At 41.3% G+C, this 23,161-nt stretch overlaps 1 protein-coding gene across 1 annotated transcript; it reads left to right on the top strand.

Annotated features, from left to right (window-relative positions):
* Positions 1–136: 136 nt before the first annotated feature.
* On the top strand, positions 137–15,596 carry LOC115023412 (E3 ubiquitin-protein ligase RBBP6-like). The gene is made up of 20 exons (XM_029454410.1): positions 137–1,352; positions 2,165–2,264; positions 2,468–2,507; positions 5,104–5,145; positions 5,283–5,371; positions 5,510–5,606; positions 5,830–5,972; positions 6,108–6,280; positions 6,739–6,842; positions 6,947–7,299; positions 7,407–7,470; positions 7,835–7,907; positions 7,994–8,048; positions 8,137–8,454; positions 8,803–8,899; positions 9,029–10,630; positions 11,293–11,894; positions 12,003–12,073; positions 12,170–12,257; positions 13,411–15,596. Exons 1-20 carry the CDS (start codon positions 1,187–1,189, stop codon positions 14,444–14,446), a joined length of 5,313 nt encoding a protein of 1,770 aa, XP_029310270.1. The 5' UTR covers positions 137–1,186; the 3' UTR covers positions 14,447–15,596.
* The last annotated feature ends 7,565 nt before the right edge of the window (positions 15,597–23,161 follow it).

Below are 23,161 nucleotides of genomic sequence, written 5' to 3'. Positions count from 1 at the left end.
AATCAGCACACGAAGCTAGTTCTTGTGACGATTGCCTGCCTGAAAATGGTAGCTGACATTGTTTCCAGTACAAACTGCCACATTGTTCATCCGCTATCCTGACGGAAGTGTGCTTCCATTTTGAAATAGCCGAAGCAAACATGCGTCATGGACAACCGAAGCATTACCTCTTGCCTTCATGTGTACTCTTTGGAAGAACCCTGGATACATCCGGTTCCGACCTGCGCCATTTTGATGAAACAGCGAGGAGAGAAGCAGTTTGGATCACCGGAATGGATTTTATGGATTTAAATTGAAGATTTATGTGGATACACAACTTTCAACTTTTCGTGATGGAAAATGACCGTGTCCTGAAGAGAAACCCTTGTGGCATGAATACCTAACTGGTGGATTTGTTAAATTATTCGACAGCTAAATTGTGCAACATTGTTAGCATAGCACCGTTAGCTTTTGTTAGGCATGTTTCATATTGTGGTAACGTTGGCTAATCTCGAGGTGTAGCATGTTAGCCTTGGTATTAGCTAACTAGCTAATTTAGCATTCAACGTAAGATTGCGATTTCAGCATAATCTCTTTAAGGTCTATCAGCGATAACGTAACATTTGTGGACTCGTTGCGGAAGCTTTCGCGCAGTTTTGTGGACTTCTTGTGGAGCTCGGTTGTCTTGACTTGACAAATAAGAACTGTTCCAAAAAGGCAAAACATTCAAAGACTGATGCTTTGGAAACCCCAGGCCCGCTGTTAGCTACACAGGCGGCTTGTAGCGCGGCGGCCCGGGCTTTCCACCAAAGACAATTCACGACGGACTTGGCCTCGTTCACACCCCCGTGATAGATTCACATAGTGCTGCATGGACTTTCCTGGATTTGGTGGCACTTTGTTATGTTTTATCGGACTTTAACGAACTGACGAGGCACACGGCATCGTTCAATGGTGCTCTGGCCTCACATCTCAATTATTTTTCTTTGGCAATAACAAAGACTCTTTCGTCATCTGCCAGCGGAACCCTTCCCCTATTTTACTGCTTCTTTTGTCTACAGTGTTTCAGCGAATATAAAGAAGGTTTACCTATTAAAGTCACCAGATCTAGCTGTGTTCAGTGTTGACGCTGTTTTATTTTGTTATCATACCAGGCCTGTGTTTTTTTTCTTGTGCTTGATTGACTTAAGTGCTTAGACCTGTTAAAATGTCGTGTGTTCACTATAAGTTTTCTTCCAAACTGGACTACAACACAGTCACTTTCGATGGACTGCATATCACCCTCAACGAACTTAAAAAGCAGATTATGGGCCGAGAGCGCCTCAAGGCCACAGACTGCGACCTGCAGATCACCAATGCGCAGACTCGAGAAGGTATGTGATCAGCTGACTCATGACAAACCGTGTCACGAACATGTCATTCATAATGTTTGGGGGGTAAAGTACGACTGGTAAATACAAAGGCTATGTTGTGGTACACCAGCTAAGGACCATTTTCATTGGTAATTAATTTGCTAATTGTGTTTTCGATTAAATCAAATTGGTCTCTAATACGTTAGAATATTGAGGAAACTGCGTTGCTATTCCCCAGAGCCTAATTTGGCGTCTCCAGATTGCTTGTTTTGTCTGACTAATGATCCAAAACCCTCAAAAAAATCAGATGACCAGTACATAAAATAAAACAAAACAAAATGGAAACCCCTTAATTTCTGGAATTACTTCTTTTTAAAATTACTTTAAATAATAAACCATTATTCATATAGTTTAATAGACATTTTCTGTCAATTAATTGTTTTATCTCTATACCACTCATCTAAATCAAATATATCATGCTTTTTCATAGGAATGATATTAATTATAACATGGGTATGAACTACCCAATTGAACGGGTTATTAATGAAAATATGCATATGTTTTTTATTTATTTTAGTAAATCTTATTGCCACTGTTTTCACCGCCTTAGTTGTGATAAACTAAACTAAAATTGTGAGATGATGCAAGCCATAGTAAACTCATCCACAACCTCTCGATCGACTCTTATTTAACTAAAAAAACATTGCATCATGTGGATGAAAGTGTTTTTGTGTGATGAACTTTTATTTTGGGTTGTCTCGACCCCAAGTTACCATACTCGTATTTTACAGATTTATTTTTTAAATGTTTCTTATTTGTGTCATGTTTTATAGAATACACCGATGACGAAGTCCACATCCCGAAACACTCGTCCGTGATCGTCCGCCGCACTCCGCTTGGTGGTGTAAAACCTGCTGGCAGGACGTTCATTGTGTAAGTATACATAAATATAAAAATGTTACTGGAATCATGATTGAGCCGTACGGTCATCAATAGGTTTACTCTAGATTTCCTGTCTTAAGTAGAGACCCACGGTCTTTCTATAAACCATAGAGTGGAAATCTGTATCCTCGTAAGTTTGCTCTTGAATTTTGTCCAAAACTGATGGTTTCCTTCTGTTCCGTTTGTTTCTGCAGAGATCGTTCTGACACAGCTGTGGTGGGATCTTCTAGACCCGTATGTAAAACAAACCCAAAATCAACACTCTCTCCTCTCACCTCTCTCTCTCCCCCTCTTTCTGGCTTTAGTCACCTTTCTTGAGAACATTCTGTCAGCAATGATTAAGTCGTGTGTATCCTCTGTTCACTGTGTGTTGGCTACATTTGTGTTGAGACCTCAACCTCTATGTGTTATTTAATGTATTTTTGGGAGGGTTTCCTAAAGTCAGCACAGCTAAAAAAAATAATAATAATAATTTTGTTGTTTCTCTAAAAACCCTGGGTTTCTGTTTTGAAATAAGCAGATTAAAGTTTAAAATTGCTGAAAGAGATGAGGTTAAGATGAGAAACGACAGACTAGCCACCATTCTTTTAATGCTCTGCACTTACCAATTGTTGAACTGTTGCCACTTTATAACTGATTGAGAAATCATTTAAACTGTTAATGACTGTATTTCATACTGAAATGGTTTTGTTGCCTGCTTCAGGCCAGACAAATGTATTTTCAAAGGGGTTTGTAAAGGGACAATATGGTATTTTTGTATTAATAATTCATTGTCAATTTATTTTCTGTGAAAATATTTAATCTTTATGTGGTTTAAGAACCTCAATGAAGTAAAGTGTGGCTGGGATTGATTGTAATTAACTTTGATTACAATTACAAGACTAAAGTTGTGTGAGTGGAAGAGACTCGCCAGTGGTTTTTATTTTGAAAACTCACCCTGCTAAACTTAATTCTGTTGTTCAGTAACATTTGCCAATGTCAATTGTTTTGTCTTGTACAATTTCACCATGAAGATGTTCTATTCTGCATTGCGTATGGACTGCACATAACCTTTAAACCTTAAAGGCTCACATATTTCACCCTGATTAGTTCAATGCTTTGAATTAATTCAGATTACCAAGTGTCTGTTTTACCGAGAAGCAGGTGTGAGTAAGAAGCTAGTTTTGATACGTGAGATGCTGTGCCTCGGCCAATGGCGTATAATGTTGTGATATGATCACAAAGTACTTTGACACATCATCAGTAAAGTAAATATCTTGTCACTCTCTGGAGGCCTTCCAAGGTTGCTGCAGTGAGAAGTATACTGGTGTAGTGTGTCCTGTAAGCTGTAAGCTGCAGAACCTGTCAATAAAGTTGTTCAGTGGTTCAGTGTCAGAACCGCTTGCACCAGATCCCTGTGTGTTCCCTCCACAGCATTCTGCAATACCCAGTCTTTTCTCCGAGCATGTCAAGTGGGCACCCCGCCCACTTGTTTATTTACTCGTAGAAAATGTTCACAAGAATTAGGCAGAGCAGCCATTTTGTTTGTCGTTGCACAAATATTACTTCACTCTTTTTATTTCAGTGCATGAGATTTAATTCTCGTGTTTCATTGTCCTGACCTGCATTAGAAACATCCCTCTACTGGCTTCTACCCTTCACTCTGTCGGGGTGTAGGGGCTGTTTGAGGGAACTGTTTTGAAGGAACACTTGACAACTCTTGCTAGTTTATTATATTCTTCATTTGGCACTAAAAAAAAACAAAAAACATTTCTACATTTGTGTCTCATCAGCTCTAAAATATTTGACATTTTTACTGTGTTTGCATTTCTTATTGAAACGGCTTGGCAACACTCCCTGCAAGCTCATTAGTTGAAGAAGGCAAGCTTTTGGTTTTGATGAAAGCTTCTAACGGCTTTGACAAGTCGGGGCAAAAACTTAAATCGCTGTGGGCTGGTTAAGGGAAATGGGATGCTAAAATTAAATGTCAAGTATTCCTTTGAGAAAATCGCCCTCTCTTTACTGAAGCAGGAGAAGCTTTAGGATCTCTACAGAGGGATGTGCCAGTAGCGTACAAATTGCTGATGGTGCCCAAATATTGAAGACGGTTTGAAGTGACGCAGAGGCTCCTGGACATAACTAGTTATAACTTGAATACTCCGAATATAAGCAGGTCTTGTAAATATAGAAGCGTAGATGGAGTACAAGTTTGCTTGACTTGTTTAATGTTAATGCAACTTAATTTTTATGCAGTTTAGCAAGTTCTCTAGGATCTCCAGTGGCCATCGTAAATGTTCTTTTATTATTTCTATTTTTCAGGAAAAGATTGCAACAGTAAATCTTTCTGAAACTAAATGCATAATTGCATTTTTACATCAGCTGTCACACTTATATATTGTCTGGCTAGTGAAAAGGCATTTTTATAAACGTGGAGTTGCATAACAGTTGCTCTTTACTTTTTAAATGTCACTTATTTGTAGATTACGTTCATATGTTTGGGTAATTTCTTAATTTATTCTCCAAACAATTTAGATCTCTTCAATATGCAGCTCTAAATATACACAACTAGTTGAGACTTTCACAACATGAGGATTGTTCTTAAAGCATTGTGACTCGATGCTGTAAGTAGAGGGGTGAACATCTTAAACCTAGTAACAGCGGAGTGAACCTGTCTGGATTTAAATGCTCACTCATATACCTGCGTTATTTCTTTCACTTTGAGTATTCACCAGAGACTCTAAGGGACTGGACACAGATGTGGTGGGCAACTCTCTGGGCTTTTATCTTCCACTGTGTGTATCTTAGATATTATGTTAGAAGCTTTAATATCTGTACTCTGATTCTCCTGCAGACTGATTCGTCTCCGTCTATGTCTCTCGCCCAACTCGCCAAGGTACTGTTTCTGTACATGCTGGCTGTACTTCCAGAATATATTTCCTAGTTGAAATGGACGTTTCCTTTTATCTTGTGGGGTTGACAACCTCCTTTTATCTTTTGTCACCCCCACCCCTCTCTCCATTGTGTTTTTAGACTGCTAACCTGGTTGACGCTAATGCATCAGAGGAGGACAAGATTAAAGCCATGATGTCTCAGTCCAATCATGAATATGACCCTATACAGTTAGTATACACACGTTGTGTTCTTGTACTTGATTAAAGTCTGTTTTGTGTCCCTTGTTTCAAGCTCTTGAAGCAGTGTTCAAACCATTCTGTAGCTGCATAGAGTTTAAAAATGTTTTATTGAACTTGTCTCTATAGTTACTCCAAGAAGGCAGTTGGACCTCCGCCTGCTCACTATACCTGCTTTCGTTGTGGAAAGGCCGGTCATTACATTCGACAATGCCCCTTACTATTGGTAATTATCATGTCATTGTCTGTGGTGTTAATCTCTACTTTGTTGCAATGCAACTTAAAATAAATTAATAGTGTTAGCTTTTTGGATGATTATATATATATATATATATATATATATATATATATATATATATATATATATATATATATATATATATATATATATATATATATATATATATATATATATATATATATATATATATATTCTTTTATGTTTTTAGATCCAGGATAAGAGTGTGGAGGGTCCCAAGCCAGTAAGGATTAGTAAGGGCATTCCTCAGAGCTTCATGGTGAAAGCAGAGCCAGGCACCAAGGGAGCCATGTTAACCAGCACTGGAGAATACGCTATACCTGCAATAGATGCGTACGTGTCAACCCAATACACACTGTTAAGAATACTCGCACATTAACAAGGGCCATATAACCCGTTTTGTGTTTGTGTCCTTAAACTTCTTTTTGCTTGTAACACAAAGTCTTAAAAACTAATGTGTTAATACAGGGAGGCATATGCACAAGGAAAGAAGGAGCGACCTCCGTTTGTTCCACACGACCAGTCATCGTCTGAGGACGAAACGGACCCGATCCCCGATGAACTCTTGTGTCCGATCTGCAACGACCTGATGACGGATGCCGTAGTTATACCGTGCTGTGGGAACAGTTACTGCGATGATTGTGAGTTCTTACTTGTAATGTACATTAGTGATACAAATGTCAATCTGCACAGGACTAAAACAAAGTAATGCAAACTAATAAAAGTAGGGAGTCAGCATTTTTCCCAAATATATGTTATGGTCTATGCTTTGATCCCGCCACATACGCATGTGCCTCTTTATTTAGTGGCCGTTTTGGGAAAAACCCAGCTGTGAAAATGACCCATTTAATCAACAGTGGCCTCATTAGAGCATTGCAGCTCCAGGACATGTTGCAGTTTGAATAGTCAAACTCATTTTTAGGTTTCACAGTGTATTTGCATGATTCACACTCAATCTGGGAATGTTGAAAGCTACTCTTTAATGAAGCAGAAAATGATGCTCTCAAATATATGCAGACTGGGGAGGTTCAGAGGAAGTTATTTTCATAAAAAATGTACATTATCATAAGAATGTAAAGACATGAGTTTTTGTTTTCAGGTATCAGGACTACCTTGTTGGACTCAGAGGAACACATCTGCTTTACATGCAAACAGTCAGATGTGTCACCTGATAATCTCATCGCCAACAAGTTTCTTCGACAGGTACCCCTCCCTCCTTCTAATGCATGCATTTTGATGTGTTGCATTTTTTGGAACTCAAAGCAAAACCAGAAAAAAAAACAATGTATCTGTTTTTATTCATGCAGGCTGTGAACAACTTTAAGAATGAGACAGGATACACCAAACTTGTGCGCAAGCAGGTCCAAAATGCTGCTCCGCCTCCACCGCGCCCTCACTTGGTCCGGCCTATGCACTCAAGACAGCAGGACCCGCTGATGGCCAATATCACTCAGCCTTCTTCTACAAGTGCACCCTCCACTGCCCCTCAAGCACAGGTCCCGCCCCCTGCTCCTGTTCCTGCACCTGCAGCTCCTTCAGCTCCTACCCCTCCTCATGCTGCTGCTGTTGAAGAACAAGTTGATTCACCATCCCCTGCACCTGTTGTGGACCACCACTCTCCTATGCACTCCACCAGTCACAGTGAGCCGCCCCCACCTGGGTGAGTTTAGTCAACGATACAGTCTATACGCCTACATGAAACCACATACTCAGGAAGTGAAGAGCCATTTTTACTTATCATAATGCGTCTGTTTGTCTATGTTTTAGTGAGATGGAACCAGAATCTGCTTTGACGCCAGACTCATCAGGAACCTCAGAAAGTGTATCACAGGTGAGTCTGAACACCTGACTAAAGGTGTACTGCTTGATATCCATCTATAAACAGCATTTACTACAACAATATAACAACAATCATTGAGAGTTCCTTATTTTCTCTTTCATATCATGTTGAACTGATTATCGTTTGGGTGTTGCACTAACAAAACAGTAATATTCAGAACTGTGTTCACTGTTTTCTGACATTATACAGACGGAATGATTTAATTAATAATGAAAGTAATTGTTAGCGGCAGCCATAACTGAAAACCCACAGAATTTTGACCATCCTTAGAACTTATGTGTGCATCCCTGAACACGAGAAATTGTAACTTCTCTTGGAAGTAACTACATTACTCTTACTGTATTTTCTCCCACAGAACTACCATTTAGCTATTATTGGCCCCCCTCCACCTATAAGGCCACCTCCTCATCATCCACCTCATCCACCAGGTAAGAAGTTCAATTTAGTTCATTTAAAGAGATTAAGTTGGAAAGGAACCACTTTCTGCATCTAACAAACTCTCACTGCTCTTTAGGTCACCTGTCACAGCCACACCACTCTCATAGAGGGGGAGGTAGACCCTGGGAGAGGTACGACCTGCCTGTGGGCTTTCTGATCTATTAAAAGTTTGTATTGTAATGTGTCCGTCTCACAATGGTGTCCCTCTCTTTGTGTCAGGTTTTACAGAGGCAGAGGGGACCACCCCCCCACTCACCTCCATACAGCTCCACCTCCACCTATTCCTCCAGTGTATCCAGCTCCGTCCATGTACCCGCCCCCACCGCAGCCCTACCCCCCTCCGTACACCCCTGGGCCTGGCCTTCTCCCTCCTGTCATGGGTTACCAGCCCCAGCCTGTGTATGTCCCTGGACCACCAGGGCTCAACCCTCCCTGGGTTCCCCCTGGTACCCAGCCCCCTCTTATGCCTCTTCCCCCCCTCCCTCAGCCCCCTCTCTCTAAAGAAGATTTCTACAGACAGCGACACCGACAGGACAAGTGAGTCATTTTGGGTCTTCAAACCGCTACTAACTACCATTTCTAAAAACTTCACATCTTTCATTTTAATTCAGATATATTGTACATATTTTTATAGTCTTTTGTTAATTTCTTCATTTTGTACTGTCTTTTACTTTTAAATTAATTTAGTCTTATTATAATTATGTTATACACCAATACACTAAAGCAAATGACTTGTGTTTACTTGGCAATAAACGTGATTCTGTGTACATTCTATGTAAACAATCTGGAATCAGAAAGCTTATTAACACTCGTGGTTGGGATTGTGAAAGTTTCACACCGGAGTAGTTTTTGAAAGTTTCTGTGTTTTTGTCTTTGTATCCACAGAGTTACATCCAAACTGGATGAATTTACTAAAGACTTCCACAAAGAGCTTATGAAGTACAGAAATGCACCAAAGAGACGAAGACCATCTTATTCGAGGTAACTTCATTAAGAGAGCATATCAAACATTGGTTTTAGATTTTACATTATTACAAATGCATAATCCCTCAAGACGTTAGTTACAATGTTTGCATAACCTGCTTTCTTTCTCCCCTTTCCTTTTCTAGATCAGCGGTCATACAGTCGCTCTCCATTCAGCCGCTCTCCCTACTCTCGCTCTAGATCAAGATCCAGGTCTTACTCTTATTCTCCCAGTCGATCCCGTTCACGCTCCCATGGCCGGTCCTATCCCCGCTCCCCTTATTCAAGACGCAATGGACGTAGTTATGGACGCTCACGATCACGGTCCCGCTCTCGTTCAAGGTCTTATGGGTATCGGCGCTCTGGCTCACCACGGTCTCCTCCCCCTTTCCGGCCAGGAGGCTGGGAGGGAGCAGAAGGAGCTGCACCCTACAGGTCACGGTCTCGCTCCCCTGGCCCTCCTGGCCCTCCTGGCTTTCGGCCCCGCAGCCCTGGTGGACGAAAGCCGCCTCCTCGGGAGCTCCCACCATACGAACTGAAGGGTCCAAGTCCCGGTGGCAATGAGCGCTGGGAAAGAGAAAGATATCGACAGTGGGAAAAGGAGTATGAAGACTGGTACAACAAGTACTACAAAGGCTATGACAACCAACATCCCTCACTGCATCACAGAGGTCGTGGCAGCAGAGACCGGGAGAGGGACAGAATGTCCCCATTATCTAGAGATTACTCCCCCCAAGGGAGAGGAAGAAGAGGGCGAGAAGAGAGGGGTGCTCCCCCTCACCATCCTCAATCCTCTTCCTCATCGGGGAACAAGTCCAGCACTAAACTCCTCAAGACAAAGAAAGTAAAAAAGAGGAGAACTGGGGAGGAATCGGAGTCATCACATCAGTCGGTAGACAGAGGTGATGCTACTCCTGTCAGAGACGAACCAATGGACGAAATCCCTTCACTCGTCAAAACGCCTCCCATGTCCTCAAAGGCTTCAGTTGGAGCCACGTCCTCTAAAGCTCCAGCCTCTAAAAGCACTGCTCCACCTGTCAAACCCTCAACCAAGTCAACATCAAAGACTCAGTCTGATAAGACGAAGAAAGACAAGGGTCAAAAGGTAAAAGCTAAAGTTAAGACGGAGGGCGTGAAGGTCAAGAGTGACAAGGTGAAGAAAAAGACTGTAGAAGGAATCGTGACCAAAAAGAGAGACTCGTCCTCTTCCTCCTCTTCTACCACGAAACCTTTGAAGACAATTAAAACCAAACCAGAAGATGCCCCCAACCCAACTACCCCTAAAAAGGATAAGGGTAAAAGTTCTGCAGTAAGGCCTGCCCTGCTTAAGACCCCTCCACTGTCCTCACAGAACCTTTCTCTGCATCATCATCCCTCTCTTCATGACGGCCCGCGACCCAGCCACGACATCCGGGGGAGAAGAGATCTTCCACAGGGCGGTGGTCTCCTTCCCCTCCCCCATCCACACGGACTCCCACTCCTCCACCGACCTTCCTCCCCCGACAGTCGGCGGAGGATGGGAGAGGAGGGCCGCTCTTTACTCGGACCTCCTCCTGGAAAGCTGAGGAGAATGGATGGGCTAGGGGGTGGCGTTGATGTCATCGGCCACTCTCACATGTCTCATCAGCCCCCGCTCCACAGACTCCCACCTCCCTCAGACAGGCCCGGTCTTCTTCCCATACCAGGGAGCCGTGAGATGGGTCGGGGAGACGCAGATCGAGGATCCATCCGACCTCTAATGGACCTTCAGGTGGGTCTGTTGGTGTAGTTCTCAGAAACACCTGGATGCAAAGATTTGTCTTACAGTTTATTTAAGACTATTTTAAAAATCAACTCAATTTGTAATGTGATCTTTTTCTCACATTGGTTAATTTCGGTGTTTAAAAATAAAATAAGATCAATTAAGTTGTTTTCTTTCTGTTTTCTAGTAATTTCAAACCATCTTAAGGCATTCAGCTAATGATTCTTTTCATTACAGCTGAAACAACTAGTTAATTAAGTTTAATTTAAGTTTCAACAATTTGGTTCATCAAGTAATTATATTAACTTTTAGTTTCTCAAATGAGACTATTTGTAGTTTTTCTTTGTCTGGAAAATGTTTTGGTTTGGATGCTGCTGGATGATTCAAGCTGTTTAATTAAGAAAATAATCCTTTGTTGCAACACTAATCGTTTATTTTAATTTCTCCAATTAATTGAATAATCATGATGAAGGGAAATAAAAGAAAAATCACCATCAAAGTGCAAAGTGACACCGAATGTTTTTTTCTCTCCCTCTGGTCCATAACCCAAGATCTAAATTATTGTCGATTTAATCGTAGCCATTAATGAATTTATCATCGCCATGAAAGTGCTGAGCTGTTCGGATTTAACCCTCTTGCAACATTTTCTATGTGCTTTCGTCCATATCCAGGTGAAGCCACTGACACAGAGGAGGATCAAGTTGAACAGAGACCTGGGGAGAAAAGGCAGCACTGAGACGGCTCCTTCAGACAGAACACCGTCAGGTCCCGAGAAGACGACCTCCGCCTCGGATCGATCAGCTGCTGCTAACCACTCTGAAGGAGACCGACCCAGCAGTGCAGCAGAAGGTGCTGGAAGAAAGGAGCGGTCTGCATCTGTAGAGAGGGGGATCTCCAGAGAGAGACCAGGGAGTGCTGGAGAGAGACGGCAGAGCTCAGACAGAGAGCAGAGCAGAAGCTCGGGACTGGACAGAGAGCGAGACAGAGCTTCAGGATCAGACAGAGACAGAGGCATGGTGTCTGACAGAGATCGGGAAAGGGTCTCAAGCTCACAGAAGATGGCAGTTACAGTGGAGAGAGACCCTGAAGGAGAGAGGTCGGGGAGGACGGAGCGGAAGAATTCCAGTGCAGCAGGGAGGTCTGTCTCTCTGGATAAAATGACCATTGCAGAGAAATCGTCTACCTCCAAGAGCTCGACAGACCCTCAGGAGAAGCCAAGCATATCCTCCAAGGAGAGGGCCGAAGGGTCAGAACGATCGGCTAAATCTGACAGGTCTGTTACCTTTGTTACCCTGCTGCTCGTTAAACCACCATCCATATCCATGATTGAAAGAAAACATGATACAGTTGTTAATACATGTAATTGTATCTTATTTCCCAGGAGTGTGTCAAAGGACAGAACAGAGAAGAGTGTCCCTGCCGCAGAGAAACCAGCTGCTGCTCACCGAGAAGGTAATTTGAATCTTTGTATTTGAAGAGATGATAACTCTTGATTTTGTCCATCTAATTAAGCATCGATTCTCTGCCTCCTCCCCCCTCATCTTACAGCAGTGAAAGACGACGAGGAGTCTGGTGGGAAGAGCAAATCCAAGATCAGCCGAAAGGTTCTGACGAGCCACACCGTGCCCTCCACTAGGTGAGACATTATGATTTTTTAAATATATATTAACATATAACATATATATTTTTATATTTTGTGTTGCTTATTTCATCTGTTTTTTCACATATGTTTAGTTGTAATTGGTGCATCCTGAGATTTATTTTAAATCCTTTTCCGTCCCAAAGTTTATACGAGATTCGAAATACAGAAGCTTTGGGTTCAAGTTTATTTTCAGCTTTTGATTAGTGAACATTGAAAAAAGGAAAAACCTAGACATACTGGTCATATCTAAAACTGTAAAATTGTTTGTAGTTGGTCAGACGTGGATATCAAAACTCTTTTGGCTACCTGATATCTTTAACTCTAAAGTGTATTTCCCAACATGTTAAACTATTTCTTTAAACCTTTTAGTTTAAAGACATCTATAGTCGCAGCTTGATTGACAGGAAATGAATCGGCAACTATTTTGATGATAGATAAAATGCCAACGTTCTTCTCGTCCCAACGTGTCAGTTATAGGGATTTGCTGCTTTTCATTGTCTTATGTGCAGGCAAGCAATTTAAACACGTCATTTGGGATTTTGGTAATTTTTCGCTATTTATATTTTCTTTACATTTCATAGACGGCAGCCAATTATTTGATAATGAAAATATTCATTACTTGCAGCCCCAGAAATAGTTTTGTACACCCAGCCTTATTGGTTATTGTGTTTAGAGGATTGATTGCACGTAACCAAGTCATGTCCCTCAATCACCGTAATGGGGAACTCCAACATTTTTACACCTCAATTATGTGTACAGATTTGTATGAAGCCCATTTGTGGCTCCAAAGGGAACGAAGTCTGATAAATTGCTCCAAGTGATGTCGGTTGGGGCTCAAGACTTCTTGCTAAACGTCTGTAGCCCGCTCCTCTTGTCCGGCTCGAGGCTACATTAGCTGCTACGAGCATAAAACACCCAAATCTTCGACCGTACCGTCAGCGGCAAAGTTGCATTTTCTTTAATGTAGGCGGCAGGTTTTCATAAGCAAGAAGAATGCGTGGAATAAAACAATCTGTGATCTCTTTTGTTCCATTTAGATCCCTTTTGTTTTAAACTGTCTATTGTGAGCCTGACAGTGTCGTAGGAGTGCAATGCTAACTCAGTGTATTATCCTATATAAACATTCAGTTTCTTTTCTCAACACCAGGTCAAATCAAGAAACAAAGCGAGACTCGGACAAAGATCAGAAGAGTGTATCCTCCAAACCTGCAGAGCAGCCCCCATCTAGTCCTGTGAACAGCCGTGGCCGCAGCCCGAGCGTCAGCCCCGCACCCAGCCCGGCCAGGGAGGAGCCACTCATTCAGCCTCCTCCTCGCTCCAAGTGGGAGAGAGAAGATGACGAGGAAGGCCAGGAAAACGGACTTAATGCACCCAAGGAGCCCTCACCGGTGCCACATAGGAGCCGAGGCAGAGAGGGGCAGACTGAAGCACCTAAACCTGTCCGGGGTGAAGGCCAGGATGCTACAAGGGAGGAGAGGAGAGGTGTAGTGAGAGAAGAGAAGAAAGGGAGAGCACCGAGGGAGGAGGGTAAAGGTGGGAGGACGGCACAGACGAATTCTGACAAACCAACCAAAATAAAACTTGTGAGGGAGGAGGGGAGAGGAGGAAGAGGAAGAGAGGAAGGGAGAGCTGCCGCAAGAGAGGAGGGGAGAGGTGGAGGAAGAGATGAGGGGCGAGGAGTGACGGGGAAGGAGGAGAGAGCGGCAGAAGGCAGAGGTGGAGGAGGACGCGAGGAGAGTCGTGGACCAGAGCCCAGGAGACAGCGCTTGTGTTCAGACCTGGGTCGTGAGACGGACGAGGCGGCTTTTGTGCCCGACTACAGCGAAGGCGAGGGCTCAGACATGGAGAGAGGAAGGAGTGGCAGCCCCAGTCAGTCCCTCAGCCAACCCTCCACCCCCACCCTGAGCAACCACAGCGGCTCTGTGGCAACCATCACCACGGGTGACAAGAAGAAGAAGAAACACAAGAAGCATAAAAAACACAAGAAGCACAAGAAGCACACCGCCCAGGACAAAGAAGCAGAACAAAAGGAGCACAAGCACAAACACAAGAAGAAGAAACACAAAAAGAACAAAGACAAAGATGTGGAGGAAGAGGAGGAGGAGGAGGAGAAGATTGAGAAGATTGAGAAGATGGAGAAGATGGAGAAAATGGAGAAAGTAGTGGAAGGGGCTCCATGCTAACAGGGGCTAGGCTAAGACTGTGGCCCAAAGTCTGTAACCTTCTTTGTTAATAAGGAGATAATGATGCGTCTGGAAATATCGGCTAACACTGGCATGCTGCTCCATGTGCCACTCTGAGGGAAATGGATGAAACAAGTCTTTGTCCATGACTCTGGAGGGCTGTCTGGCTGTTACTCACTGCAGCATTATGACCGCTGCTGTGGTTTCTTCAATGTTCAATGTGAGACTCTTCTTTGTGACTGGGTCAGGCAAAACTCCAGAGTGACGCTGTGCTCTGCACTATTGTGATCAACCTAGAGCCAGCCAGAAAGGACTTTATGGTAATAACTGATCACCGGGCAGTGAATCTAAATGATAGGGATGACAAACACTGTACTCAGGGATGTGATTGCTTCTTTGTAGAGGAGGAATTGCTCTTTCTCTTTCTCTGATTCATTTGTAAATAGAGATGAACTGTTGCTTCACATAATAATAATTTTCCCTGTTTGTTTTGCTCACATCCCTGTGTGCTGTTCAAGGCTGAATAACCTTCATTGCGATGAGGGCAATTGTTAGCTCTTTTTTTTTTTTTAAGGACTGTGCTTGTGGTTTTGCATGTTTTAGCACATTAAGAACAAATCATTACTTTCCATTACTGCCGACCATTTTCAAGCTCGACGGTCTCATTTCAGACAGCCAGTGGTTTCTCTTTTGGTTCTCTAACTGATGTAAATTTAAAATAAAGCCAATGAAACGTTCTTTGATAGGCTACCTATCTATGCGAGGTTAATTCACTGTAAGTTGATTTTCTTACCAAACGTAACATTGAATTCCAGTAGTTCTCTTTGGACATGGTTAGCATTATATTATTTGTGATGATTGTGCTAAAACCGACGCAATCCCCAGTATGGTTCTTTTAAGTTAAAACAAACCTTTACGTAGCCATGCTACACTGGATTGTATAAATCTAGGATGTGTTTATTAATAATGTCAAATCAGTCGGCATGTTTTTGTTCCAAAGGTGCAGTAGCTGTCTATCACGTTGTCTGAGTGAATGTGTTGGTGTGAAAGTGAAATATGACAGAAGTGGGGCAAATTGGAGGACTGGTGTTCTTACAAATGACTTGTTACTTTTTTTTTTTTTAATTAAAAATGTTTTGACCTCATGAAATTGTCTTGAGTTGTTTTTTTTTTAATCAATGATGGAACACCTTGTTGTGTAATGACCACACACATGAAGGTCAATTGCACTCTTGGACTACATTTGCAAAGGTTTGAACTATTGAGTGAAACAACGTGAGTATTTCAGGAGTCGGTAATGAGAGCTTTTCATACGGACATGGATGGAAGGTACTAATGATGAAATATAAAACTTACCATATATAACTATGGTGTATATGGACAAAAGCGTCGGCTAAATGAACTGTAGTGTGTGTGTGTGTGTGTGTGTGTATATACAGGTGAGGTCATTGAGAGCAATTTCTCCTGATTACAGTTCATATACAACAACAAAAGCACATGACAGTTACAATGTACTTAATACTTAAACAGGCAAAGGACATAAGGGGCCTCTTTAACTGTCAGTTAAAAGGTATTTAAATTGATTAAAAGGGATTAATTGGTGTAATTTTACAAGCTTCTGCTGATTGTTCCACTTGTGTTGAGTATTTAAGAGCCCATTTCCCGATCTCAGTATTACCTTGATGATTTCCGAGGACCGAACCGTTTTGGGAACTGCAGAGTGAAACTGATGTATCGTTAAGAAGGCGTGTAAGATGCTCGGGTGGTTTTTAAATGGATAAAATGCAGTGCGGCTGTCGTCTCCCTGCCACACAGCTGTCTCATATAGTAAACAACGATGCAACATGAAGGAGTAAAGTTGTTTAAGTAGACCACAATGCAATGTGTACAGTAACTAAGCGTACCATAGCTTCACTATGGAAGGAAACACTCGTGCAGGTGTGTTAGTGATGCAGCCTCTTACGTTCATTGAGTTTACCTGACTGTGACTATCACCTTCACATTGTGTGAAGCTTTTCTATCAGAAGACAATCGGCTGCTCTTTGTGCTTATGTTCCTTGTGACGTAAATTAATTAGTTGGGCTGTGAGTTGTGTGAAGATCACATTAGTCTCCAGTGCACATTTTATTCCCTGTGCTCCCACCTGAACATGTCAACACAGGTGTATTGCTCTAATTAAAATTGTATATCTATTTATTTGGGTTCATCAAGAAGTCAGACATTTAGACATGCTTACTAAAAAGTGATAGCGATACAATATATATATATATATATATATATATAAAAGTATAAAATAGTTTTTAGATTTTTAATTTGTATTAACTGGCTTTGATGTGAATAAGGATTTCCACATGCAGCTACAGCAACATGGACATAATGGCACCTTTTACCATTTTAAACTATGTGATACTGTTGAAATATGTAATTTGAAGCCCAAAGTACAAGTGGGACGAATGTATAAACAACACATAATATGATAATAATGTATTGTCAGACAAGAAACAAGGATATATAGATGTTACATACCATTTCAATCCCCACAGACAAAATATTCAACAGCCTTCAACGTTCACTTGATCTGGGATTAAGCTCCATATTTAATTTTAGGACTGACTGCTGCACACTGCTCCAGTCTAACTTTAATAAATCGTGGAACCCTGTATCTCCGATTTAATGGTAACATTTCGTATTCACTGTTCAGGACATGGTTGGGGTCAGCCTTAATATGTTATTACGATCGGCTGAGTCATAGAGTTTCCTAATATAGTCGATAAAAGAACAAAGATTTACTGCGGCACATGGAGTATCAGATATATTTGGAAATAACTGGATTTTGCAGAGAGGATGAATGATGTCCTGGAAAGCAGTTCCTCAAACACAATGGTGAGTTTCAGGGTCTTTGGCAGCTCATTCCTTTACAAACATGAATAATTAAAGTGAAACGTCCCACAAGGAAGCACGTGCAGTACGACACACTGAACACTGTGTGGCGCTGTAAGTCCTACAACTTTATACATGGGAGGAAAACAGATTAACAATAAAAATCTTCTCTCATATGCCTCAGCTGCAAAAGACAAGCCCACATGACACTACCTCTCTCTCTCCCAGAGCACACAGCAATAAGCTTCGTTGTGTTTGTGTTTGTGTTTGTGCACGTTGTAAGTGTGTGTACCGAGTCAGAGAAATGGCGTGACTGTTGGATCACGGAGGAAACAGACTGAAGGCAGGAGATGAGTTCACAGAACACTGAGAAATGACAGAGCAGCAGTACAAAAGAGCACATTCTCAGCTTAGTCCATGCATTCTGTGTGTGTGTGTGTGTGTGTGTGTGTGTGTGTGTGTGTGTGTGTGTGTGTGATTATATATTTAAGGTCGTCCTTAATGGACTAAGATCACTGAGACCATTAGAGAAGATTAATATATTATTTGTTTTAACCCCATGGCCAGATAATCATCATAACATGTTGTTCCTCTTGTGTACCGTCCTGCAAGCTTCACTCTGCGTGTGTGTGTGTGTGTGTGTGTGTGTGTGTGTGTGTGTGCAAGTGTGCACCTGTTATCTGCCTGTGTGTTTATGTGTCTGCTGCTTGTGTTTTTTGCCTCACAAGCATGACATCGTTACCTGTCATCAATGCCAAAGGTTGCTAAGCAACTTCAATTCTGCCGATTGTCAGAAAAGATGCTTTTCCACAACCTAACTCTCTCTTATGCCGTCATAAATGTAACGTCTGAGGAAGATGCTGGCTGCGTGTGCATGACTGCCCATTCGTTTGTATGGACTGCTGTGCATGTATGCTTTGCAAACACCGTACAGAAAAAGCTGAGAGAGAGAGAGAGAGAGCGGAGAGTGGGATGTGGAAATGTATTATCTGATAGATTTCTATAAACTGATACAAAGGGTGAGTCAGTGATGTTAATGCATGGTAGAATCACCCCAGTTGTTTGTCTAAATTATACAGCAACATATCTGAGCAGTCCATTACGCTGGTGAAAAGGATGTTTGTGTCTTTGATGTGTGACACTGACACTAACTTTTTTTATACATGAAAGTCTAACTGTGATTACAAATGCAACAACATTTTAGATTACACACTGCAGATTACAGTGTCAGACATACCCAGAGACACATTTAGGTGTCAGGTAAGAAGACAAAAGGTTCAGAAAAATAAGAGGGTTACAACTGTGTTTAGGAGGGACTTAGAAACGACACTAAGTATTTTAAAATGACGGAGTACAGATTCAATAATTACAGAGTATGGTAATTGTTACATGGTATTATGGCAGATGATTATATCAATGAGGGTAGACGAAGCATTGAAAAGTATAATCTGCATGAAGGGAGGAGTTACCGCAGGGCTGTTGTATTAGGAAGCATTAGTTTAAACTAGGTGTATTTAAAAAAAAACTAGCAACTGAGTGTGTTTGACTGAGAGTCTAACTGTACCAGCAGCTCTGAGAGTCTGTACTTCAGGGGGAATGCTTCGAGCTTCGATGTTAACCTGCTGATGTTTAGCAGGTCTCACATCAACATTTTAGTGTAGCGTGTTAGCATGCTTGCCTTGTCTAATTAGCACTAAACACAGAGTGCAGATGAGAAGGATGGGAATGTAATTAGTTTTGCAAGTATTTGACCAAAAATCTAACTTTGGACAAATGGCAGATGAAAAGTTTTTACATTTCATCCTGAGGAGAAAATTATTGTCTGGACCTAAATTCATGGAAATCCATCCAGTAGGGAAGAGCGGGGCATCTTGTCACACTGGTTATATATATATCTTTATTTATGTGACATGTTTCCCCCTTTATACAGTGTACTTGTGTCAAAACTATGACTCAGATTAGGCTATGTTGAATGTGTCAGCGACAACATCTAAATTATGTTGAGCCAGTCAGTTTGGGTCATTCATGTTGCATTTTGTTTTGAATTGGAAATGAAAAAAGTCATAGTTCAGGATGAATAGTTTTTTTCTTTTATGTTATTCATTTACACTTGCTTTTCTCGTAAGAGTGGGGTTTGGAAGGAATGATGATGATGATGATGATGATGATGATGACTACGGTGACGACGATGGCTTCTAGCTGAAACGCATTGGATTGTTGTGCGCGCTGCTACTTTACGTTATATTGTGTATGGGAACAATGAATGTTTGTACACATCCGATATTTCAGTCTTGACAGACATATGACCGACAGATCACCACATGTCTCTCAAGAATTGTGTAGTTTTAAACATTTCATACTACTGATTTACAATAAAATTAAAAATTAATTGACTGTTTCATGACGTCACTGACTGCTGACTCCTCTAAACCAGGTGGTGGGCGTCGCAAGTAATCAACAACTGCTTCAGTGGCAAATTCTAGCAGTTCTGGCAAACGCCTGGTCTAAAAACCAGCCTCAACATTTGGCCACAGTTGTGCCTCAAAAACTGACATCCATATACAAATTTGTTCTAATTTTGAACCGGAGAATCCTGCAGATTAGTTCCATCACTATATTGTGACTGTTTGTCACTAAAGTTAAGCAAACTACAAGATAAATAAATCCTAGTTTTTGTTATCTTCACTGCCATCTTGACTGTAAGGAAGCCTGGAGGGACAGTTGAGTGAGATTCAACTCCTCTTTGTTTCTTTGAGGGACACACACCTGATCGCTCTACTGAGTGCACTTTTCTAGTTTAATATGTGCCAGTTACTTACAAGTTTAATTTATTTTTAGGTCCCTCCTGAATGCAATTTGTTAACCTTTTAATTTGCTGTGCTTCACTCATAATGTAAGGTTGAATTACAGTGTGAGGTTCAAACGGAGACAGATAATTACTGTTATCTCCTAAACTTTACATCGACACCGCTGGCCATGCCGTGTGTGTGTGTGTGTGTGTGTGCGTGTGCGTGCATGCTTTGTTAACCTCTTGTTCTTATACTGTACTCAGTGTCACACTGCTCATGTGTCCATGCACAATACATATGTTTGTAATATCTACCGCGCTTTGCATTAGGGTGTGCCCTCAGGTGGCTGTCATGGCAATTTCAATGATTGATCAGGATTATCGATCTGTAATCGAATTCCGACGGACAGTATGTGCGTGGGTGTGTGTGTGTGTGTATTTGTGACAATGGCATGCAATACAACATTTCCCCCTATATAATGTTATGTGATGGTCACCATGGAAACACACCCAAGGGGCGCCTACCGCACACTGATAATAACGTTTGGCCTAGATACCCATCCTCAACCGCTAACAGAGGGAATGTATTCCTGCCTGTGTGTGTGTGTGTGTGTGTGTGTGTGTGTGTGTGTGCGTACGTACGTGTGTGTGTATTTCAGTGACTAATGTAAACCATCATTTGAACACACCACAGTGACGGAGCTGGAGTAAAAAATGCATGAAATGATTCTGTGGAGCAGAAAGAGTCTTGCATGAGTTACACGAGACGGTAAGTGTGCGAAGGATGAGACGAGCTGGAAGGAGAGGAATGTGAGTGGGAGTGGAACCACAGCCAGGGAGACCCAATAAAAACCCATTACTTTACACACACACAAACATACATACATAATACACACACACACACACACACACACACAGAGGATTCATCAGTTTGCTTCTCGGGAAGAGTAAGATGTTAGTCGTTTTGCTTCAATATGTCCTAGATATCTTTAACTCTGTTGTTGAGGTACACTGAATGTTTGATTTATGCTGCTGCTGTAACAGTTATGATAGTGTAGCTGAGAGGAGTCTAGTCTGCTGTGGGCGTTGATTGGGTATTGCACGGTGTTTCCCTTCTCTGAGTGAAGATCTAATCTTAGTTTCTAGCCACAGTAGTGGTGAATCTGTGGGTCTGTAAATCCAACAGACATTGCAGACATTCTGCAATCATATAGATTAATGTTATCCCCTGACTTCAGATCTAGAGCTTTCCACCAATAACAATTTCCACTTGTCCACTTATCATTAGATAGAGATAAGATAAGATAGATAAGCTAACAAAAACATATTTGATAAGCTGAAAACAGCATTTTCTACCATTTTTGTATTAAAAATGACTTTAACAATTAAGGGATTAAACAAATACAAATTGAAATCGACAAAGCAAACTTAGGTGCTGCTCGGCATGGACGCACACGTGTCTAATGGTGGAGCAAACACCATTCTTCCTAATATATTCCCTCATTTAGTGTTTAATGATGGTGGTGAAGAGCGACATCCTTTTTTATACTCATTAAACTATTTAGTGACTCACTTATTCAGGGTTTTTTTAATTTGTCACATTCTGTACTTTAAACTAATGACCACATTCAGCTTTATGTATATTCACCCATTTGTGCCCAAAGACTATATTCTATATATATATAAATCACAGGAAAAATCACACTCTTAATAATGGTTAATGTCAAGATTTGTTTTATTAAATGTGTTTCATATGAGACATTTCGTTGCACTGCATATGTATGCATTTCGTATTTAAATCGTTATGAGTTCATAGATAAATACTTGATTTTGCTTCTTGTAGTTGCAGCCATTTTCTCATACTATATTTATTCCTTAGGCACATAGGAGTTCTGTTTTATCCTAAAATATAATGAGATGTATAGAAAAAGTAGTCCCATGTGCCCAAAGACTAAATATAATATATGATTACTTTTATTTTTTATAGTATGGCTAACAAATGAAAGCTTAGCATGTTACACTAACATGCTAAATGTTAGCAAGTTAACATGATTACATGCTAAAACGTTAAGCTAAGATCATTTAGCAGGCTGATAAGCTAGCATTCTACATGTTAACATGATAAATACATGATAGCATGTGACGTGTCAGCTCAAAGCTTTACATTTGTAGCTGAAGTATTTTAACAATATGTGTTTTTTCACCTCAAACAGCCAAAGTACCAGCTGTACAGATGTTAGCTGTAGCTAACCAGCATAGGCTTAGACGTTATCACAAATGTTTCTGACGTTAATACCTGGCTTAGACGTTACCATAACATCTGAAAGTAGGGGGACAAAGAGTTTTGTTGTCCCCCTGCGCAAGTGCTGAACAAACCTTGACAATGTCGAGCTGAACTGACAGCTGGAGTCCGAAAATGGCCACTGCACAGACGATAAACCTTTTCGATTCAGATAAAAACATGGCTTTTCCTCCAGCACAGCAAAACAAATTTTGCCCCGCTAGCAGGGCCTAAGAATAGCAAAGTTGTCTGTCTATTTTTAATACATCCAAATTTGTTTTCTACCGTGTATACAGCCTCTCAGAGCTGCTACTGTGGGACTCTTGTTTTCTGTCTAATGGAGTGTAAACCTAAAAAGAAACGCCCGCAGGAAATTATTTGGACGCCATATGTAGATATAAAAAATTAGCAGGAGAGCATTTAAGACTAGTGCTCCCTGTAAGCTGTTTGCTTAGACCTACTGTACACTGTAGTTCTAATATTAGTTCCCAAAGTGGGATCCAGGGACTGCCAGGGGGGCTTCAGGGAATTGGACGGAGCCCACAGAAAAATTAGTCGTAGTTTCATCTCTATTTTAAGACGTTAAAGATGCCAATTCTGCTCTTTTTGGTATCACCTCATTCTCACCTACTGTAACATACACACGTCTTTTAACTGATAAGAAACATATTTACAATATGGATACAAATTAAGTGAAGCTAAATGATGGACAATGCAGGAAAGCAGTGGTGGACAGTAACTAAGTCCCTCTAAGTATTGTACAATT

The sequence above is a fragment of the Cottoperca gobio genome, chromosome 1 (genome assembly GCF_900634415.1).
Source record: "Cottoperca gobio chromosome 1, fCotGob3.1, whole genome shotgun sequence".
NCBI classification, from domain to species: Eukaryota; Metazoa; Chordata; class Actinopteri; order Perciformes; family Bovichtidae; genus Cottoperca; species Cottoperca gobio.
Note: the sequence above shows the minus strand (reverse complement) of the source record. Positions and strands in the feature narration are given on the sequence as shown.

Coding starts and splice junctions, on each gene's coding strand:
- LOC115023412 (XM_029454410.1), top strand. CDS start 1,187: ATGTCGTGTGTTCACTATAAGTTTTCTTCCAAACTGGACTACAACACA. Junction 5,973..6,107: donor GCTATACCTGCAATAGATGC/GTACGTGTCAAC, acceptor GTGTTAATACAG/GGAGGCATATGCACAAGGAA. Junction 7,300..7,406: donor AGTGAGCCGCCCCCACCTGG/GTGAGTTTAGTC, acceptor TCTATGTTTTAG/TGAGATGGAACCAGAATCTG.